The sequence below is a fragment of the Equus quagga genome, chromosome 11 (genome assembly GCF_021613505.1).
Source record: "Equus quagga isolate Etosha38 chromosome 11, UCLA_HA_Equagga_1.0, whole genome shotgun sequence".
Classification (NCBI taxonomy): domain Eukaryota; kingdom Metazoa; phylum Chordata; class Mammalia; order Perissodactyla; family Equidae; genus Equus; species Equus quagga.
The window spans coordinates 57,010,743-57,033,531 of record NC_060277.1 but is presented as its reverse complement, the minus strand read 5'-3'; the positions used below and the strand labels follow the sequence as shown (position 1 = coordinate 57,033,531).

General features: G+C 47.1%; 1 protein-coding gene across 8 annotated transcripts in view; it reads left to right on the top strand.

Annotated features, from left to right (window-relative positions):
- The first annotated feature begins 338 nt into the window (after positions 1-338).
- Positions 339-22,789, top strand: part of TOM1L2 (target of myb1 like 2 membrane trafficking protein) — a 113,599-nt gene continuing 91,148 nt past the window's right edge. For all 8 annotated transcript variants that reach the window (XR_006890799.1, XM_046677309.1, XM_046677307.1 and 5 more), the window contains exon 1: positions 339-477. Coding sequence is in view for 7 of the 8 variants with exons in the window: in XM_046677309.1 (XP_046533265.1) it covers positions 426-477 (52 nt within the window). In the remaining variant the exon portion in view is untranslated. The remainder of the gene's footprint in view (positions 478-22,789) is intronic.

Sequence of the window (22,789 nt, the reverse complement as noted above, 5' to 3'; positions counted from 1 at the left end):
TTCTCCAATCAGCACAGTCTATGGGAGGGGGTAGCCCTAGCCCCGCCTCTTTCCCCTACGCCTATTTGAGTGATTGACTCGTCTCTTCTCCAATAATAGTAAGGGTTTACTAGTTGACTAATGTATAGGTGAATCAAAGCGCAGACTCTCTTTCGGAGGCGGGCCAGGGGAGGTGCCACTACGCCTGACGGAGATTCCTGTGACCAAGCTCCCTCCTGCGCCCAATCGGACACCGCGGGGGGGGGGGGGGGGGGGGGGGGGGCCCAAGGGGGACTCGCCGGGGGGGGGGGGTCAGGGGCCGGGCTTTCGGCGTTCCTGAGGGTGGGGCGGGGGCAAGTGTCAGTCAGGTCGGGAGCGCGGCGAAGGACCGCGGAGACCTGGGCGGCTGACAGGGGCCCGGGCGGCTGCCGCGCTGTCCGCTCAAGATGGAGTTCCTCCTGGGGAATCCGTTCAGCACCCCGGTGGGGCAGTGCCTCGGTAAGGCCGCGCGAAGGGCGGGCGTCTGGGTTGGCGACGGCGGCGGCTGACAGGGCTGGTGAGGACCGCGGGCCTCTGCGGGCCCCGGGGCCACCTCCCTGTGGTCGGCCCTCTGCTCGCGGGCCGCCTGGGCCTGCTCGCGGCGCCCGTGCCACCCTGCCAGGCGGCGCCCCGACGCCCCGCTCGGACTCGGAGATGCTCCGCGCCCCTCCGCCTCGGGGGGGCCCTCCCCCTCAGGCCCGGCTCCTCCCGGCTCCTGGAGGTGGGGCCAGCCGCGGTCGGCTTACCCCTCGCCCCGTGTGAGATGCCGCTGCGCGCGTCCGTGTGCAGCCCGACAGTCTCGCTGCCGCTGCCCCCAGGACCCAGTTCTCCCAGACCCCTCTCCCGCCACCCTCGCTCCTCCTTTTCAGTACCGGCAGCCCGCAGACTGGGCACCCTCCCAGAGAAGGCTGCCTGCTCTAAGGCTTGCTAATTAGAGCTGCACCTCGGCAGGGCTGTAGGAGGGACTGGGGAGGGGGAGGGGTTCCTGGAGAGTGAGGATCCTGGCGGGGCGATGGCGCGCCTGCACTGCCTCGGGAAAGGAGGGAGGCCGTGTTGTTGAGTGATCGGAGCCCTGACTGGGAATGAGGAAGCCTGGGCTCCACTAGAGGCTTTGCCCGTTTCTCTCCCTGTGACCTTGTGCAAGTCGCTGCCCTTTCTGGCTGGACGTTTTCCCTGTCTGTCAAATGAGGTTTTTGGAGGTGAGATGTGGTAGGTCCCTTCAAATTCTAAAGTTTTGGTATTCCTTGTAGTAGTCTCTGCACATTGACTGTTGCTTTCCTGCTATATTAATTTTGCCAAAGCTGAAATCTTTTGGTGGCAGTGTAGAGAGAGGGGTGCTTGGCAGTACCTGTTAATCCTATAGGGGGCTCTGGGCACCGGAAATAGGGCACCAGAGATGACCAGTATCCTAGGCTGGTGAAGGAACACCAGAGTGGCCACCGGATGGGATTTCCTTACTAAAAAGGGAGCTTGCCTTTTCACCCAAGACAGGAGCTTCTGCCAAGTGATAGTCAAGAATGTTGATTAGTTTCTTTTAAAACTGGCTTCTTCCTGGTTGGTGGAGGGACTGGTGAAACGTCTTTATGAGCAGGGATTCTCTGGTGTCCTTATGGGCCTGGCTGCTCTAGGCAGTAGTGACTTGCTGATTTTCTGCTTTACTTAGCAATCTCCAGCTTACTTGTCAGCCTTTAGTGGGGCCTGTGAAATCATTGAGGTCTCTTCTCTTGGCTCACTGGCATGTGGGAGCCTTTCTTTTCTTTGTGGTGAAAGGGCTTTGATAAGGGATGATGGACTGGGCTCTGGAAGAGTCTTTTCCCACCTGTACAGACTACCTACAGTCCCTCTAGATGTTCACGCCCCTTTCTTCCTCATTTCCTTTCCTCAGCTGCCCTTTCACTGCAGCCATATTCCAAAAACTCATTTCTCAGTTGGGTGTTGAATTCCACCCAATTTTGGGAGGGTGTCAGTAAGCGTGGGGAATTTTTTTTTTCTTTTCTGTCTCCTTTACAATAGGAAGCTCTATCCCTTTGAAATGCCAAGGTATTTGGTGAGGGGTAGAAGCTAAAGGGGATTTAAAAATATACAAATGAGGGATAGAGGGTATGTGGCGAATGCAAAGAGCATGATGCTTCTGTCAGGAGGACCTGAGTTGAATCTTACCTTGCCCATTTGTTGGCTATGTGACCCCAGGACATTGTGTAACCCTTCTGAGCCTTAGTTTGCTGAGAGAGAGAGAGAGGGAGAGATTGATTGGTGCTCACAGAGTAGTTTGGCTTAAGTGAGATGATGGGTATAAAACACTTAGCACAGTGCCTGGAACATGGCTGAGGTTCAGTGAGCTGTGGTTGTCACTGTTCACAACAGAATCATCAAGTTAGAGCTGAATCTTCTATCTGGAGAGGGTATGTGAGACAACTGGCCCACCTGTAACCTGTGAAGGCCCCAGCGTACACCATCCCTGATAAAAGACGCTTGACCATAAAGAGAATGAAGCCTTCTTATTGCCGTTAGTCAACGGGCATGGCCTAGGTTATTTCACAGCCTGTTCAGTTCTGAATCATTAGAGGACAGAATGAGGTACTAATGTATATTTTGTACTGATGTGACAAAGTATAAAATTGATTTTCATGGCATTTGGTCTTGCTAGTGTTCTTTTAAAAGTATGTGCTGGGGGTTGATGGGAGGGAGGGGGATACAGAAATAAACAACCACAAGGCTAATGATTAAAAGCGCAGCTATAGCTTACACAAAGCAACTCTACAGCCATTATTTGCTCCTTACAGCTACTCTATGAAGTAAGTTTTATTGTCCTTCCCACTTTAGAGATGAGGAAACTGAGGCTCAGAGGAGCGAAGTGACTGCCCAGCTGGTAAGATGGAGAGCTGGGATTTCATCGCTATCCCGGCCCTCAAGAGATTCATGGTGTCAGGGGAGAGAAGAGAGGTGCATGGAACAGTGATGACTACCAGCAGGCCACTCCATAGTTCAGTGCTCGGTCGAGTGGTGGGGATTGTCAGTGCTGTTTGGAGTTCAAAAGAATTCAGAAGAGCTGGGGCCATGGGTCTGGCTTCTTTGAGTCCAAGGGCTGATCCTGAGAATGGGTGTGAATTCTCTGGGTAAAGAAGAAAATACCTATGCCTGGGGACAGGTAAATGAGGGGGGGGCGGCGGGGCATATCTGCGAGCGCCCGTCTGAGGGGAACAGAGGTGGCTGTGAGCGACAGTGGCAAGTAAGGTTTGGGCCCAGGAGGAAGCCCTGTCCTGCCTGGGGGACGTCAAAGTCAGATTCTTTAGCTGATTTCAGCTTTTAGTCTCTCTGCACCTCATTTTCCTCATAAAAGAATACCTCTCAACAGCTGCATGGGGCTTGTACCTAAAGAGTTCCATCATTCCAATTCAGTAGGCGTGTTGAGTGCCTTTGGGGTGCCAGGCTCTGGGATACAAGAAGTAGACATTGCTCTTAGGGAGCCTTCCGTAGAGGTGTCACACCCACCACAGGTGTCCTGGAGCTGCACAGCATTAGGCTCGTAGTCTGAGGGGTTGGAGAGTAACTATTGTTCTGTCTCATGCCTGAGCCTCACACGGACATTCTGACTTGGTGCTATTTGGTCGAACACACAGTCTGCCCTCTTGAGGGAGCAGCTAAGCCCACAGTCTAACATAGTTGTCTGTGCATTTCTCACATCCATCCTGCCCTTCCTTCTGGAAGGTGGCTCCTGAGTAAGACGTGTGGTTCAGACAAAGAGCCAGTAGTGGTGTGAGAGCCTAAGAAGTGTGGAGGAAGAAAACGTACTTACTTTTATTTCCTGATTTTTCTCTTCTGAAACAAATTGCAAAATGTCACTGTCTTATCTCAACCCTCCATGACCGCTGGGATTTGGATGACTGCTGGAGTTGGATGTCATGCGTTGGGAGTTCCCCAAGTCAGGGCCATGGTGCTCTGCAAATGTTGGCAGTTTTCCTTGTGGTGGCTGGAAAACGTTTTCAGATAATCCTTTTCCAAGACTAAAGTTTGGATTCATTTAAGTTAAAAGATCAGTGAGTAGCAGTTAATTCTGAACAAAATGTCAGAGATGGTTCCAGAAGACCATCTATTCTCCTCATGGTTCTGTTTTAATAAATGTGTGAGGGGCCGGCCCAGTGGTGTAGCAGTTAAGTTCGCACATTCTGCTTTGGCAGACCGGAGTTCGCTGGTTTGGATCCCGTGTGCGGACATGTCACCGCTTGGCACGCCATGCTGCGGTAGGCATCCCACATACAAAGTAGAGGAAGATGGGCACGGTTGTGAGCTCTGGGCCAGTCTTCCTCAGCAAAAGGAGGGGGATTCGCAGCAGCTGTTAGCTCAGGGCTAATCTTCCTCAAAAATAAAAAAATACTATTTTGACCTTTTTTTTATTTTTGAGGAAGATTAGCCCTGAGCTAACTACTGCCAATCCTCCTTTTTGCTGAGGAAGACTGGCCCTGAGCTCACATCCGTGCCCATCTTCCTCTACTTTATATGTGAGGCGCCTGCCACAGCATGGCTTGCCAATTGGTGCCATGTCCCCACCCAGGATCCAAATTGGTGAGCCTCGGGCCGCTGAAGTGGGACGTGTGAACTTAACTGCTGTGCTACCCGGCTAGCCCCTATTTTGACCATTTTAAGTTCAGTTTTAAGTACATTCACATTGTTGTACAACCAGCACCACCATCCATCTCCAGAACTTTTTTCATCTTGCCAAACTGAAACTCTGTACTCATTCAATAATAATTCCCATTTATTATCCACAGATCTGTGTATAATAAGTGGCAAAGTATGGACTTGAACCCAAGTCTGTGGACTCCTGAGCCAGTGCTCTTAACTACTAAACTGGAGAGCTCAGTAATTATTTGTGGCATTGAATGAATGAATACCTCAGTGAAGTTAGTGGCTGAAAATCTGGTAATAGTTATTGTAGATTCAGATCTGCCTTAGTGTTATAAATTAGTCACCCAGTTTCAGTCCTTCTAGTGCAATTCAGTGTACAAGTGTCCTTGTCGTCCCAGCAAGTTTTTTTCTGAGAATTTGGTCAAAGGATATGCTTTCTTATAACCTCACTGAGGCTCTTCTTTATACTGGAAGAACTGTGTATTTTACTTTCTCTTTAGATTAGCTTTGGAACTACAGTGTCAGAAGGAGGAATAGAGGGGATTTAAACAGATGCTAAGTTGTCTAACTGACCAACTTACTTTTAAGACATTACCAGCTGCTGTTTTAATCATTAATGAAGCAACAAGGCTTATAGTCTGGGAGGCACGTCAAGAATTCTGTTTCGGGTTTTGGTTTAAAATAGAGTGTAATGGAGAGAGACTGATTCTTTCATCTCAGAGAACTGGCCTGCAAGTTTATGAGAGCGGGGGACAAGGACAGGGCCCTGGCATGGGACGCTGTTGAGTTTTTTGCTGCTCCTCAAAGGAGAAATCACACAGAGTTCTGGCACATCATTAGTCAAACTAGGAAATGAGGCCTGAGAAATGATGTTGCTGGGGGTTGGAAAGGGGAGTTTGCTAGTGGCCTCCGGGGAATGGGAATCCTCATATTAACTCTGCAAAGTCTTGAAACAGCAATTCAAAGAATCACCAAATTCTAGCTGGAAGGGCCTTAGCGGCATTTGGTCCAACCTTCTCATTTTTACAGGTGAGGAAACTAAGGCCCAGAGAGGGTAGGTCTGTACTGTTTTTACACTGACAACACTTCTGACACCAAGTGTGTGTGGGGTGTTTTTCTGACACCAACCACTTCTGACATCAACTAGGGGTCATACAATTCAATTCAATTCTGACCTAACTACCTGGAGTTACCACAGACCTCACAGGTTAAGGGCTCAGTCCCACAAGACTGCCTCTACTTCAGACACCAGTTGCAAGTCCCAGGTTGCCACCTGTAATTCTGACTTACTGGCTATAAATCAGGAGTTCCCATGATCCCCTCCTTAGGTTCAGTAATTTGCTAGAACAGCTCACACAACACAGGAAAACACTTTACTTACATTTACTGATTTATTATGAAAGCTACAACTCAGGAACAACCAAATGGAAGAGATGTATAGAGCAAGGTATGAGAGAAGGGATGCAGAGCTTCCATGCCCTCTCAGGGTGCACCACCCTCGCAGCACCTCATTGTGTACCCTAACTAGGAAGTTCTCAGAGCCCCATTGTGTAGTCATGACTGATTAAATCATTGGCCCTTGGTGATTAACTCAGTCTTCAGCCCCTCTCCTCTCCTGGAGGCTGGAGGTGCAGAGTGGGCTGAAAGTTCCAACCCTCTCATGCCTTGGTCTTTCTGGGGACCAGCCTGCATCCTGAAGCTGTCTAGGGGCCCCTCAGCCACCAGTCATCTCATTGTCATACAAAAGACACTCATCACTGTGGAAATTCCAAGGATTTTAGGAGCTGTGTACCAGAGCCTGGGACACAGATCAAATAAATATTTCTTATTGTATCATAGTAGGTGACTTGCTAAAGTCCCGCAGTGAGGCACTGGTAACACTGGGGAAAAACCCAGGTCGTGACTCCCACATGTCTTTCTACTTACCTCAGGGTCCTTGCCAGTCATTTGGATATTTATATATGGGCAGAGAGGCTAAGCAAAGTAGTAGTAAGGTTGCCATTTAATGGAGGGGCAGTTCTTGACCCAGACTCATGAAGGTACATACTTTTTTATTGTTTGAAAGTTAGTCTGCTGATTTAGACCTGGCTTGGTGAGAGTGACTATTTAGCTCCAGATTTGATGGTCGAAATGAAATTAGTTCATAAAATCACCTTTGGTCTTCTATTTTATCTGCTTTTTCTGGCACTGGTCCAGAACAGAGAAACTAATTCCAGCCTAGGATTCTGGGGGTCTGGGATTGGTCACTGCTCTGCTTCTGACTTGCTCTGTGACTTTGGGTAGGTCATGTCCTACCTGTTTACTCATTTAAAAAGCTTGGATTGAACAACAGTGTCTCCAAATTCACTTCTACACCTAAAGCTTAAATCCTGAGTCAAAGTGGCTTTTAGTTTCTGAAGACCTTTAGCCTCCATAGGAGATTCTACTTTCTTTTGAATCTAGTTTATATATATATTTATATACATATATATTTGTATATGTGTGTATATATATTTTGCTATATGTTTAATATTTTTCATTGAGGTATAATTTACTTATGAATTATAAATAGTGAAATACACAAATCTTAATTGTTATAGTTTTGACAAATGCATCCATGGTTGTAACCTACACCCCTATCAAGACATAAACTTTCTGGGGCTGGCGCAGGGGCTCAGCAGCTCAGCGGTTAAGTGCGCATGTTCCGCTTCGGCGGCCTGGGGTTCACCGGTTCGGATCCCGGGTGCGGACATGGCACTGCTCATCAAGCCATGCTGTGGCAGGTGTCCCACATATAAAGTAGAGGAAGATGGGCATGGATGTGCGCTCAGGGCCAGTCTTCCTCAGCAAAAAGAGGAGGATTGGCAGCAGATGTTAGCTCAGGGCTAATCTTCCTCAAAAAAAAAAAAAATGATATAGACTTTCACCATCACCCCAGAAAATTCCCTCATGCCCCTTTGCAGTCAGTCCTCCTGTCCAGTGCACCCCTTGCAGAGATAACCTCTGATATGAACTCTATTACCAGAGGTTAGTTTTGCCTGTTGCAGAAGTTCCTGTCAGAGAAGTCATACAGTATGTGCTCTTTTGTGTTGAGTCCCAGTAGTATTTTGAAGAGGTTTTCTGCTTTCTTCCTTTGGTCCTAAGAAGTCATATACGTTATTTTCTCCACCTGCCATCTTGAAAGGTCATGTGGTTTGGGGTCCTGCTGGTCCCCCTGAGCTACTGTGGTTTGAGAAGTGAGAGCCCTCTGCCATTGGCCGCCATATTGTCTGCTGAGTGTAGTGGAAGACACCGAGCGAACAGCTTAATTTCCGGATCCTAGGTTGGGTTTCCATAATTGTTGGTGTTACAGTCTTCTTACTTGTCAACTGGACAAATAGCATCCACCAGCAGATGAAAGAGACTAACTCTGACACCTGAAAATGTCACTTGTAATGGCATGTATCTGACAAGGTGCCCATGAGATGTATTCATTTCAATTTCATAAATACTCTTTGAACATAAAGTCAGATTGCTCCAGGGAGCAACAGGAACAGGAAGAAAGGTCCATAAGGGGCTGAGCAGATGGACAGAGCAGCCAGACTGTGAGGGAGGTTCTGTGGGCCCCCCTTGGCTGTAGAGCTTAGTGTCAGTTGGGGCGGGCGGGGGTGTGTGTGTGTGTGTGTGTTTGTTTTACTTTATAATGTCTTTAGCCTTTGTTTCCTCTTCTTGGTTTTCACCTCCTCTAACTTAGTCCAGCCTTGGGCCATCCAGCTGGTCTCCTTCCTTTCATTCTCCCTCCCTTTTTACACTGTGGCCACTCAAAGTTTCAGACAAATCTACCAGAACCCTTCTGGACTTCCGTCTCCTTCAGAATGATTTATAAATGTAGCCTGCTGTGCAAGCCCTCGCTGACTGGGCTTCCTGTCTGCTCTCTAACAGACCTCTGCATGCACTATGCCATTCCTACTCCTTCCTTGCCTGTGCACATCCTGTTCTTTCCCCGTGGGTGGCATTCCTTCTTTTCTCTTGCTCTTGGGTTAGATCCATATATCTTTCAACACCTAACTTAGATCCTCCCACTGCCACAAAGCTGGCCCAGAAGCCCCTAAACTGCAGTGGCACTTATATTTTGTATGTATTTAGTAATTATCTGACTCTTTATTTCAATGCACTGTGTAGGGTGGGGAGGGATTTCGAATTCAAAGAGGAATACTGTTCTAGGCCTGCCCTGAGAAAAGCTAAGTGTGCAGGGCCCAAGGGGAGGCATCCTTGTGTGGGGAAGAGGTAGGAGAAGGGAAGTAAGTTTATAGAGCACCTGCATGAGCCAGGAACAGTGCTGGGTCCTTTTAAAGCTTTATCTCATTTAACCCTCTTGATCTTGTGAGCTGGGCATTTTCACCTTTGTTGTGACTTTCTCAGAATTGTACAACCAGCAGCATTGAAAGCCACTGAGGGCCACACTGCAGCCTGTGTGCTTCCCGGTGCCCCACCTGGCCTCCTGTGGTGCTGGGTGGGGCTGGGGGCAGGTCAGTGAGTCAGGTATTGGCTGTCTCTGTACCCCATCTGTGTGCATGTTAGCAGGCTCAACTTTCCTCCTGGATCAAGCCCAGGTGATGCTTAAGGCTCTGCCCCCAGAGGGGTCCTTCTTTGGGCCCTGCTCCGCAAGTAGATGGTAAGAGCTTTTGCAGGGACTGGGGTTTTCCATTCTCCTGGAGCCTGGGAACATGACCTGAGGTCTTCCTGCTTCTCTCCAGCAATTTTCAGGAAGACTTTTGAAATCAAATTGCTGTTTCCTGATTAAGTCACTCTCAAGGGCACAGAACCACTCTCTGCATAGTTTTTTAAAACATTGTGATAAAATATACATAACACAAAATTTACCATCTTAACTTTTTTTTTTTTTTGAGGAAGATTAGCCCTGAACTAACATCTGCCGCCAATCCTTCTCTTTTTGCTGAGGAAGACTGGCCCTGAGCTCACATCCATGCCCATCTTCCTCTACTTTATATGTGGGACACCTGCCACAGCATGGCTTGCCAAGCGGTGCCGTGTCTGTACCTAGGATCCAAACCAGCGAACCCCGGGCTGCCGAAGCAGAATGTGCGAACTTAACTGCTGCGTCACCGGGCCGGCTCCATTAACCGTTGTTAAGTGAACAGTTCAGTGGCATTAATTACATTCACGTTGTTGTGTGACCAGCACCACCCTCCATCTCCAGAACTTTTTTCATCTTGCCAAACTGAAGCTCTGTACCCATTAAACAATAACTTTCATTTCCCCCCCCTCCCTAGCCCCTGGCAACCACCATTCTACTTTCTGTCTCTATGAATTCGACTACTCTATATACCTCATATTAATGGAATCATACAGTGTTTGTCCTTTAGTGACTGGCATATTTCTTTTAGAATGATGTCAAGACTCACCCTGCTGGAGCATGTGTCAGAATCTCCTTTCTTTTTAAGGCTGAATAATATTCCATTGCATGCATATACCACTTTGTTTATCTGTTCATCCATCTTTGGACACTTGGGTTGCTTCTACCTTTTGGCTATTGTGAATAATGTTGCTTTGAATATTGGTGTGCAGACATCTGTTCACATCCCTGCTTTCAGTTCTTTATGGTATATACCCGTAAGTAGAATTGCTGGGTCATATGGTAATTCTACTTTTAATTTTTTTGAGGAACCACCATACTGTTTTCCACAGTGGCTGTACCAGTTTACATTCACACCAACAATGCACAAGCATTCCAATTTCTCTGCACCCTCACTGACACTTGCTACTTTTTGTTTTATGGGTAGTAGCTATCCTAATGGGTGTGACGTGGTTGCGTACAATTTTGGGGGGTGTATTGTTAAGCACTCACATAAATTCAGGATTGTTCAGAATCTAAGTGAAGGTTGTGTATCTGGAGGAAGGCAGAGCATCATTATCATGGGTAGTGTGTTCATTTTTCAGTATTTCATATTTCCTAGATGATGCTATATGATTGTTGTTGTTTTTATACAAAATTACTTTGTTGAGAGGGAGAGCGGCCACCCAGCCTTACAGATTTAGAGGCAATGATAGAACCAAGGAACGTGGGGTGTCACTGTGGCTAAGTGACAGAACAGAAATTAGAGCCCTCAGTTGGGCTGGTAGCATTATCGTGGCCGTTAGTGGATAGATGTCCTTTAGGAGGAGGTGGCTCCTGTCTTAGGGGCAACTCACTGCCCTGGGTACACAGGCAGGTTGCAGTGTGATGGGGGTGGACACAGCCTCCCAGGGTCTCTGAATGTCTGCCCTGCTTGGTGCTGGGGATGTGTGAGACACAACCACCATCCTCAGGGAACTTCCACTGAAATGGAGATAAACACATCATTTTAGTGCCTAGGATGAGTCTTGAGATAGAAGCGGGGACAAGGCTCTGTGGGAGGCTCAGAAGATCGTAGAAGGAAGGTTCCTGAGAGGTGCTGCCTGGACCTGGTTTTGAAGGATGAATAGGAGCTGACCAGAAAGGAGAGAAGGGAGCTGGAGGGAACGAGGTTTTCAGCTTGTCATTGAACTTCATCAAATGCGTACACTTGTTTGAGAGAATGTCCCAAGGGGTCTTCAGTTTCAAAACTTGATAGGCTTAAGGAGGATAGTATGAAATGGTACCTGCCTCAGAGCTCCACCGAGGGACAGGATGGAGGTGGGTAAAGCGGTGGTGGTGGGGGGGTGACAACACGACGATGACGGGGGACCATCCTTTTGGTTATGGCCTCCCAGAATCCTCTTTGCAGCTCCATTGTGGTGTGAGAAAGCTGCCTTTGAGAAAGGTGCATATACCCCCCAGCGTTCCTGTGGGGTGGGCAGAGGGGACTTCCCAGAGCAGGGCCAGCATTGAGACCCCCATACTCCACAGTTCCTCTGCCTTCTCTTTGGTTTTTTGTGCTAACTCTGTTTGCCTTTCAGTCAATGGGTATTGACACGTGTACCCATTCTTGTTCAAAAATTAAGGGGCTGGCCTGGTGGTGCAGTGGTTAAGTTCACACGTTCCACTTCGGTGGCCCGGGGTTTGCCGGTTCAGATCCTGGATGTGGACCTAGGCACCGCTGGTCAAGCCACTCTGTGGCAGGCATCTCACATATAAAGTAGAGGAAGATGGGCATGGATATTAGTTCAGGGCCAGTCTTCCTCAGCAAAAAAGAGGAGGATTGGTGGCAGATGTTAGTTCAGGGCTAATCTTCCTCAAAAAAAAAAAAAATTAGACAATAAGAAGTGTATAAAGTGAAAGTAACGTGTATACATGTTCTTGTTTTAAAAACTTCCCCCCCCTTCCCCAAAGGTAGCCCTGTCAGCTGCTTAGTGTGTGTCCTTGTTCTATGAAGTTTCTTTTGTATAATGGGATCCTACTATAGGTTTCATTTTACAACTTGCTTTTGTCACGCCATTGTGTATTTTGGAGATCTTTCCATAGCAGCATATTTCAATCTACCTCATTATGCATAGAATTCTATAGTGTGGATATACAATTCACACAGCCATTCTCCTACTGGGATGCAGTGGATTTTTGTCCTTATAAACAATGCTGTAGCAACATATCTTTGTACCCTTATACATTTCTATGGTTTAGATTCCCAGAAGTAAAAACCTGGATCAGACTATAAGAGCATTTGAAACTTTGATAGAGACTGCCAGATTACCTTCCAAAAAGGTATTCTGCATTTAGACTCTCACCAGCAGAGCCCAACAGGGCCTGTTTTCCCTGCATCCTCATCAGTGCTGGATATGTATTACATCTCTGCACTTCTGAGGAGAGAAAAGGCATTTGGTTGTTGGTGGTCCACACTCCCTAACAGAAACCCACCTCTGAGACCTGTGGATTAAAGCTCACTGCCTTCAGCTAACTTCCTTCCTAAGTACCAAGTTCCCTGGAAAAGCAGAGTGGAAAATGCCTGCTGGTGGAGCTGCAGAGATGCACTGTTCCTCTTGCATCCTTGGCCACCCCCTGCCCTGTAATAGGCCAGCTAGGAGCTTTGCTTTTCCTGTTGAAGGGTTTTTTCTTAAGAACCCTTTTGGTTACCATTTTCCAGTTGACTTTCATATACAGTATATCAGTGCCTCACTTCTTTGCCCTGTCTGCCTGCCAGCTGTGAGGGAACCACATCTTTCTGTTGCTGCTCCAGGGTAGCAACGTTTGATGCCCAAACTCACATTCCCTTCCTGTTACTGGTGACATGTTAGTCTTGAGAATCCCCAGGATCTCCCTCCTTGTCTCCATCCCAGTAAGATAAACTGAGATTATATGTTTTGTACATTCTTTAATTAGGGTCAGAACAGAGGAGTAAAATTCTATTTCCCCCAAATCTGATGAACATTTTCAGAGACTGGATTTCAGATTCGGTTCCCTGCCAGAGTTAGAAAGGATGTGGGTGAGGAGGGAACTGCCATTTATTGAGAGTTGCTGGTCATTCTCCTTGTAGCAACCCAAGGCAGTAGTAGTATTTTCTCTGATTTATATTGAGGCTGAGTCAGGTGCCAGAGACCACCGAGGGAGTAAGTGACAGAGACAAAACTTGAACCCCAGTTTGCCGCACAATAAAGCCACTACCCTTGCTCATAGATTGGCTCCAAGCTGATCCCTAGAGATGCCATCCCCGAAATCCTCCCACTAGAGGCAAGGATGATCTAGCGCGTCTTCCTGGTGGGCCTTCCAGGCCCATTGGCCACCTGGAAGAAGACGCTGCAGTTTCCCCTCCTTCCCTTCGCTGTACACCTAGGCTCTGGCCTGGGGTTTCCCAGATATTGCAATTTCTGTTCACTCATAGGGACCAAATCCATGATTCTGACATATCCATGGGCTGCCTATGATGTTGTTTATAAAATATTTTCTTTGTATTGACTTACTTTCTTTACTGGGGCAAATTTACTTTCAAAGGACCTTCATCACTACTGTAAATTGAAAACCAGTTTCACTTGGTATTAATCCAAAGTAACATAAAAATAATAAAAATAAATAAATGCAGTAAAATCCAAACAAGATTATTCTAGCTGGATCCTGTTGCCTTCCTAGGGCATGCAGCCAAGGCTTACTCCCTTGTTAAAACAGGGAGCATTCGTAGTGTTGGAACAACCAAGCTGGGCAGAAGCAGGAGAACTTCAAGAGAACCAATTGAGTGTTAGTGAACACCACTTCCCTGGCCTGCCTAAAGCCATCCACTGGTGGTCCACGGCCCGCTTTTTGGGGAGTGCTCCTCTAGCTTCTGGCCACGCTGGACCGTGCCCCTTTTTGGGATACATCATTTGCCTCTGGGTCTTTGCTTCTGCCCTTGCCTCCACCAGGATGGCTCTCACCTATGCCTCTCATGCTCATGTGGTGAGATTCTGCTCCTGCGGCGAGGCGAGGCTCAAATACCACAGTTACTGAGACCTGTCCTCTGATCATAGAGCCACCGTCATCCTCACCATAGGTGTCCCGATTACTCCCTGGCAACTCTTTTCATATATCCATCCTGGCACAGATCAGACTGTAGAGTAGGGGTGTGTGTCTGTGTTTATCCTGTGAGATTCTGGGCTGTGGGAAGGGGCGCTTGTAGTGTTTATTCTCCTGACTCAATCGGAAGCCCCTGAGGGCTGGGACAGGTTCTTGTCAGAGCTAAAGCCTCAGAATGTGCTATTCCCTGCACCAAGCCCTCTGTTCTGTAGTGCTAGATGCTCAGAAGTGTTGCTGGGGAGCTGGGTCTTCCTGGTAGGTGTTCCATAACTGCCACTCCTCACTCTAGAGCAGCACCTAGCACTGGGAAGAGGTAGGTGTAGGGGCCCTGAGTGGCAAGTGGCAAGAGCAGCTGCCTGGGAGAGAAGGCACCTGTGTGAGAAATGCATGGCTTTACTCCCCCCACCCCGAACCCACCCCCCACCCCCTGTGGAGGTTCCCTGAAAGTATCAAAGCAGAATCTTCTGCAGATGCCCCCGGGGCTCTGACGTCCGTTTGGATTCCCTGCTTTGGCGTCCTGGCTCCGGCTCCCTATTCACTTGGTCTTTGGGACAGTCTGTTCCTCACATGGCTGCCTCTGGCATTTTGACCCCTGCTTGGCACTGTCAGTTTTTGGCTTTGCCCGCTATCCACTGTGAACAGTCCTGGCTCTGTACTCCAACCCTCTCCCCAGAGTCAGCGTGACCACATCTTATGGCCTGGCTAGCCTTGGTCCAGAAGGGTCTGGGAAGGAGATTGTGCTTGCAGGGTGAAGTGTCCGGTTGGGGAGGGAGAAGCAAACACTCTAGGTCTCCCATGGCTCTCCATCCATTCTGCTTATTTCACGCTTAGCAAGAGCGGATGCGGACTTCAGGGAGAGCCGCAGGGGTGCTGAACAAGCTGTGCTCTGGGGCCGCTCCCTCGCTGAGAAAGGGGTGCCTTTTTCTTTTTTTTTTTCTTGTGGTCATAATAGCTTATAAAGTAGTGAGATTTCAGTTGTACGTTATTGTTTGTCATACACCATGTAAGTATGCCCCTTCACCCCTTGTGCCCACCCTACACCCCCTTCCCCTGGTAACCACTAATTTACTCTCTTTGTCCGTAAGTTTGTTCGTATTCTACATACGAATGAATTCATACGGTGTTTGTCTTTCTCTGTCTGGCTTATTTCGCTTAACATGATGAGGGGTACCTTTTTCTAATTTGCTCGAAGCTGATTTACTTGAAGCTCCAGGGGCTGGCAGTGGTCCTGGAGAGCTGTGCCCTTTCCCTGTTGGGCTCCGTGCTCTCTCCAAGGTAGGGATGAGGAGGCATTCATCTTGATAGAGTGCCCAGCACTTCCAGTCCCAATGAAAGGCTGATGAATAGAATTTAGTTCATTTGGTCTTTCAAAATGAAACTGTTAGACTGGAGAACTTATTGAAAGACAAATACAGTGCCATGATACAGGCATTTAATGTCTCTGAGCTTCTGTATGACTACTACGTACATCAGGGTTGTTTAAAGCTCAAATTGGATAATGCACATAAAGCATTTGACTCTCTAAATGGTTTATTCCTCACTCAAAAACATTTCTGAAATTCAATGAATTTTGAATTTGGAAGGTATGTGCTGGGAAGAGTAAATACTGGTTTTTAAAAAATGGAACAAAATTTTTTGTTTGTTTATTTTGATAGTGTGGCCACTCCTGCAGCAGAAAAGTTAAAAATAAATTACAACTTGTGTACTTCTGGAAAGAAGAAAAACTTTGAAATCAGACAAACTTCAGTTTGAGTCTCAGCTCCACCAACCTGTTTGAGCCTCAGCTTCCTCGTCTGTAAAATGGGGATAATAGTCCTACTTTTAAAAGTGTGTGGGGGCACTAAATGAGTTGTTTGATAGACCTGCCATAATGAAGTACCACAGACTGGGCAGCTGAAACAACAGCATTTATTTTCTCATAGTTCTGGAAGCTGGAAGTCAAAGATCAAAGTATCGGCAGGGTTGGTTTCTCTTGAGGCTTCTCTCCTTGGCTTGCAAATGGCTGTCTTCTTGCTGTGTCCTCACATGGTCTAATTCTGCTCGCAGGCCTCCCTGGTGTCTCTTTGTGTATCCAAATTTACTCTTTGAGGACACCGGTCAGATTGGATTAGGCCCACTCTAATGGCCTCGCCTTACCCTAACCACTTCTTTAAAGAGCCTATCTTCAAATACAGTCACATTCAAGATATGCGTTTGGGGAGAGAGTGCACACAGTTTAGTCCATAACACTTGCCAAACAGAGAGTTCGATGGATCGTGATAGCTCTTGCTGTGTAACTGGGTGTTCTAGCGTCTTTACTGCCCTCGCGGCGGATTGTTTTTAGTGTGTGTGGTTGTCCAAGGGCTGTCAGTGCTGTTTAGTATCTTCCTAACCCAGGTACTTTCTGCTAAAATTAGAGCAATATGGAAGGCGCCCATTTAGAAGCCAAATAGGCCTCCTTCTGCTTCTGGACCCACACTACCAGTTATGGGTCAATAACTCATTGTTCAGCAAAACCCAGGATTGACTTTAAAGTTAGCAAAGGGTTACGCTTTAAATGTATAAGAATCAAGATGGGAAGGAAACCTAACAAAGTGCTAATGAAAATTGAATTAGGTGAGAACGTTATGATAAGTGAAGGAAGCCAGATGTAAAGACCACATATTGTCTGATTGCATTTATAAGACATGTCTAGGATTGGTCAATTTATGTAGAGAGAAAACAGATTAGTGGGTGTGGGGGCCTGGGATAAGGGGAGAAAGGGAAGTGATTGCTAATGGGTGCAGGATTTTGTTTGGGGATGATGAAAGTATTCTGGAATTAGTGGTGATGGTTGCACAACTCTGTGAATATACTAAAGCCCACGGAATTGTGCATTTCAAAAGGGTGAATTTTATGCTATGTGAATTATATCTCAATAAAGCTGTTATAAAAAAATTGGATTAGAGTGGTGGCAGGCTTATATGAGTGGCTTTTCTTCTTTTCTCTGTTTTCCAAGTTTTCTGTAATTACTTTTTTTAAGTAGAAAAACCCAGAGTCCTGCATTTCACGAAGATTGCTTGGGATCCAGTTTTGTGTGGTGCTAAATTACAGCCCTGCAAAGAAAATCTCTGTGAAAAATTAAGGGGTCACTTTTTGTCTGAAAATATCAACCATTAACTAAGATTTACAGGCTTCGGGGGCCGGCCCCATGGCCAAGTGGTTAAGTTCACGTGCTCAGCTTCGGCGGCCCAGGGTTTTGCTGGTTCGGATCCTGGGCGCCTTCATGGCACCACTCCTCAAGCCATGCTGAGGCAGCATCCCACATGCCACAAATAGAAGGACCCACAGCTAAAAATATACAACTATGTGCAAGGGGGGCTTTGGGGAGAAAAAGGAAAAAAAAAAATCTTTAAGATTTACAGGCTTCTAAATAGAGAGACAATGGATATATATGTGATGAAGTTTAATAATGAGTTTGATCCACTGTAATGTGAGTCTCCTAAGAGAGGGTCTCTCTTTTCATCAATAGTAGATCTGTGGTTTATGGCAGTGTTAGCTCTTTATTGTCTGATGGAGTCCAACTAGTGTTGGACCTTGAAATCTATGTTTGTTTCCATGTGTGTGTGTTCTCTCAGAGAACTGCTAATTACCAGTTTGACATTGTTTTCAATCCAATGCCAAGACATTTCTGAGCATATATATTTTTAATATATGTTAAATAATTCATCGAGGAACGTGTGTGTGTTTTGAAATGTTGGTGGCTACTTCACTTCCAATTTGGCTGTTTCTACCCAATATTTAACCGTGTTTGTCCTATAGGCAGTCTGTTTCTTGGCTAATGACATAAAATCCTCTTTGAAAGGAAAGCTAAAGACTTTTGCATTGCCTTTTGCCAGTTCCTGCTTTAAATCCACCCTTTGGTATTTGCAAAGGTCAGATGAGCTATTTTGGTGTCCGCAGCCCTGATTAATGGGAAATCGTACATTTCCATTGGCCCCCGAGGATGAAGGATTAGTGTGGCGGTGGCGGCGGCAGCGGGCAGCATCTGCTGTAATGTCAGAAGCGTGATGTTGGGAATTGCAGGAGCAGCAGGCCCATGAAAAATGGAGGAGGAGGGAAGGAAGCTGCTCTCGTGCTAGTCCCTGATGAGTTTTTCCCTGTTTGCAATCATGCCAACATCTCCGGGAGCATTTGTTCTCCTCCGTGAAGCCTGTCACTAAGAATTTAATATGGAGAGCACCAGTGCCCCTGTCTTGAGAGGGCTTTGGGCCCTGAGTGTGGGTCTCTCATTACCCTGCCAGAAGGTTCCTCAGTTCCCTGAGAGTAGGCATGTTTGTGTTCAGGTTTTCACCCCTCCTTGTAGGAGACGAAGGTTTTATTCCAAATTAAATAAAAATCGTCATGTTGGCTCCTAGATTTTTACAAGAGAAGCAGGTGCCTGGTGCAGTGGGGAGAAGAACTGAATACAGGGATCTCTTTCCCCACCCAGGAGCAGATGGTCTGTGTCGGTTCATCTTGTGACCTTTCTTTCTTCTAAGGCACCAAATCTCTGATCCCATGCATCATAAATATTCTTTAGGCTTGCAGCGATGGAGGTAAGGGGAGCGTCAAGCTGTCGTTATCATTTTGCATTTGTCTGGAACATTTGGAAGGAAACTGTTACAGCATTTTTAGACACTAAATAAGCCTCCTGCAGCCGTGGGCTTTGCAGACACGTGAAGGGCACTGTAGCAAGGCTGCCTCAGTCAAGGTCAGGAGGGAGCTTTCTGCTTAGCATCCTGCCATCCTCACCTGTCCAATTACTAGGGAGCCTCTCCTAGCAGCCACTTCGTACCAGGCACTGTAATGGCTGGCACAGCTTCTGCCTGCCTGCCCACCCAAGGCCTGCATTTTTAAAGTCACTAATAGTGATATAGCCATCTTGTGTTGATTGCCCATTGTATAGATGGGGAGCAATAAAGGGTAGCCTTTCCTTGCCCCAGAACCCATATTCTCATTGGAGGCAGACCCACAAACAAGTGGAACGTGGGAGTGTCCTGATAACAGATGGGTGTTTGCTGTGCAGGAGGGAGAGTGAGGAAGTGACATCTGAACTGGTCTCACAGAAGTTTATCGGGTGGGGATGGAGCGTGCTAGGAACAGAGAACATTAGAGAAAAGGGGTCCAGGTATGGAGGCAGCTAGACTGCAGGCTCTGGATGTTCATGTGGGCAACTGCCGAGAGGCAAGGCGGCAGTGAAGGCTGGTTAGTAACAGTCACCCTGAAAGCGAGGTAGAGCTACATAGACATTATCTGGAGTTATGGGGGAGGTCAGGGAGATTTTTAACACACAGCGGGAAGATGTGATCAGATTTCTGTTTGGGGAAGATCATCCTGGGGCTGTGTGGCAGGTATAGGAAGGGATACTGGAGGCAGTGATGCCAATGAGGGGCTGCAGTAGCAATCCCAGAGAGAGCCGAAGAGGCGAGCTCAGCCTGTGTAGCCCATCCCTGCGCTCAGACCCACTGCTCCTTCCCTCCTCTTCCTTATTCCTGTGTTCTCCTTAGGGTCATCCAAATCCTCTCCACACCCAAGTCCTGCTTCCTTTCTAGGGCCTTTCCTGGACTCTCCAGGCAGCAGGGCTCACTTTTCCCCTGCACCCCTACAGCTGCATGGGCTGCCACCATTTGACTCTCAGTGGAGACTTCCTTGCTCTCATAACTCCCCAATTCGGATTAGCAGCACTTGGGGCTCTCGAATGATGCCAGTCCCCTAGTGAGGCTGGACCATACGGTAAGGAAGGAAAGAAGGAGTGCTTTTAAGCGATTATTACAGTGGAGTGGAGGGGACTCAAAATTTGGGGACAGAACATAGCTCAGTTTGAGACCCTCCTCCGCCTTACACATTCTCCAGGAGACAAGGTGATTTTTTTTTTTTTATTTTGCTTTTTATCTTTTTATTATGGAAAGTTTCAAACATAAACAAGAATAGGGAGAACAGTATAATGAACTTCTATGTACCCATGACTCAGCTTCAACAGTTCTCAATATCTGCCCAATCCAATCTTGTTTCATCTAATTATCCCCACCCCCGCCCCCACACTGCTTTGAAGCAGATTCCAGACATTACGTAATTTTATCCATAAATTCTGAAGTATATATCTCTAAAAGATAAGGGATTTTTGTTGAACTCTAGGAGTCTAAACTAACTGAGCCCCAGCCTTCTCACTGTAAAATGGGAATGATGACGCCCTTATCCCAGGGCTGTTGGGAGTAAGGCTCGTGAAGGCCTTTGCTGGAATCCTAATAGCTGCCTTTTCTTTACGACCCGCTGTGTACCAGGCACTGTAAGGGTATTAAGAGCACAACCTTGGGGGCAGACAAAGCCAGGTCCCATTCTTAGCCCCAACACTCACCACCTGTGTCTTTGGGGCACATTACTGAGTCTGAGCCTCAGTGTCTTCATCTTTAAAAAGGGAGGCAGTAATATCTCCCTCATATGGTGATTTTAAGGTTTAAATGAGACAAGGTATGTATCAGCACATAATAAGCTCTTAATACACAGTAGCTATATTATAAACATCCTTTAAAAATATGTATTTCTGGGGCTGGCCCAGTGGCACAGTGGTTAAGTGCATACATTCCACTTCAGCGACCCGGGGTTGGCCAGTTCGGATCCCAGATGCGGACGTGGCACTGCTCGGCAAGCCACGCTATGGTAGGCATCCCACATATAAAATAGAGCAAGATGGGCACTGATGTGAGCTCAGGGCCAGTCTTCCTCAGCAAAAAGAAGAGGATTGGCAGCAGATGTTAACTCAGGGCTAATCTTCCTCAAAAAAAATGTATTTGTGATTCTCCTAGCAATCCTGCAAAGTATTAGTTACTATACCCATTTTACAAATGAAAGGACGGAGGTTTAAAACCAAGATTAAGAAACTTGCCTGAGGTCTTGGTACTAATAAATTGCACAGCCAGGGGTTTGAGCCCAGGTCTGACTGCCCCCAAGGCCCCCACCTTCATTATGACTGTTCTTCATTGAACGAGTCAGGCAGACCAAGGTCCTGTGGTCCTTACTGCTGTGTGATGTTTCAAGACAATGCTGATTTTGTAGAAGCTGATGATCTGTGGCGCAGATTTTCCCTGGACTCCCTTGTCTGCATCTCCTGCCTTCTTTCTGCTTCTCGTTTTAGGAGCTTATTAGTGTTCCTCAGCCCCTGCAATGGAGCGAACTAAACAGAGCAGGATGAGGAAGAAAATTCAAATAAAAAAAGTTCACATTAGCCTTTTCGTGCTAAGTTTTAGTGGAGGGAAGCTGAAACTCTAAGGCAAAATGAGGTTTGTAGGTTATCTGTGGATTTTCTTTCTTTCTTTTTTTTTTTTTGAGGAAGGTTAGCCCTGAGCTAACCACTGCCAATCCTCCTCTTTCTGCTGAGGAAGACTAGCCCTGAGCTAACGTCCGTGCTCGTCTTCCTCTGCTTTATATGTGGGATGACTGCCACAGCATGGCTTGATAAGCGATGCATAGGTCTGCACGGAGATCCAAACCGGCCAACCCCGGGCCACCAAAGCAGAAGGTGTAAACTTAATCACTGTGCCACTGGGCTGGCCCCTTATCTGTGGATGTTTATTTTCCAGTCTTCCGAGATAGTGAGGAGTGGACAGGGCTTATTTATTTAATTCTACTGTAACATTGCTGGGAATGAAAATTTGAAGATAATGTGGCAGAGCTGGAAATCCAACCCAGGCCTGACCAATTCACTGCCTGTCTGTTTCCTTTGTTCCACACTGCCTCTAGGGACAGACAGGTAAGAGACCCACGGGGCAAGCTTGGAGAGCTGCCCGCGGAGATAACCCTCTGGCTTGGAATTGCTATTCTCAAAGATCTGGTCTACTTTTGGCTTAATGGGAGTCAGCATAATCATACTTTTCTACTGTTTGCTAGTTTTTTCACATAGGTTTCATTTTTTATGGTTCAGTAAGGTTCTCTATTATCCAACTTTGTAAACAAGGAAGCCAAGCAGATAAGTGAGTCACCCAAGGCCGGCCGAGGGCAGAGAAAGGACTTGAATGGCATGTTTAGACCACAACTAGCCCCTCTCCTGTGCCACCACAAAGGCCTCTGCAATGTGCTCGTTAGCAGTGCCCCATCCATCATGTGAAAAGCAGAATTGCCAAGTCAGAACAGGAGCTCCAGGGGCCAGTAGCTCCAACCCAAGGTACTCCAGAAGCCCTGGTGGGAGAAGTGACAGTTAGCAAATGCAGAAGGCTTTGCTACTGAGGTGACCTTTGTCTACCTATTTACTGGAGAAATTATCTCCTGTCTGGGCATGGGTGTGTTCTGGGCTGTCATGTCTGGACAGCCGTCTTTAACAGTGTAGTTTCCTCAGATAAAACACTAGAACAGATTTTAGCGAGAGGTTGAGAGTCCCAGTGGGATAGCTTTTATGGGTATGATTTGCAAGCTCCGTGGAGAAGCCTCCCTTTTGGATAGGAATGCAAAGCCAATCACCTCATTGCTGGAATGACAGCTGACTTTCTTGGGATCCAGCCAAGAAAACAATTTATGAGACTGGCCCACACACTTAACTAGCTAAAGCTTTGGGCTATAATCCAGAATCCTTATTATGGAAAGCAGAGTTAAAATTGTTCCCTCTGAAACTCTGTGGCTGTTTATTTGAATTAGTGAGGTCACTCCAATGACAGCTGTGGAGACCAGTCTTTAATTAGGAGAAGAATTTGCCCTGATCTTTTATCAGAACGGCATTTCTGAGGGTCTTGAATGCTT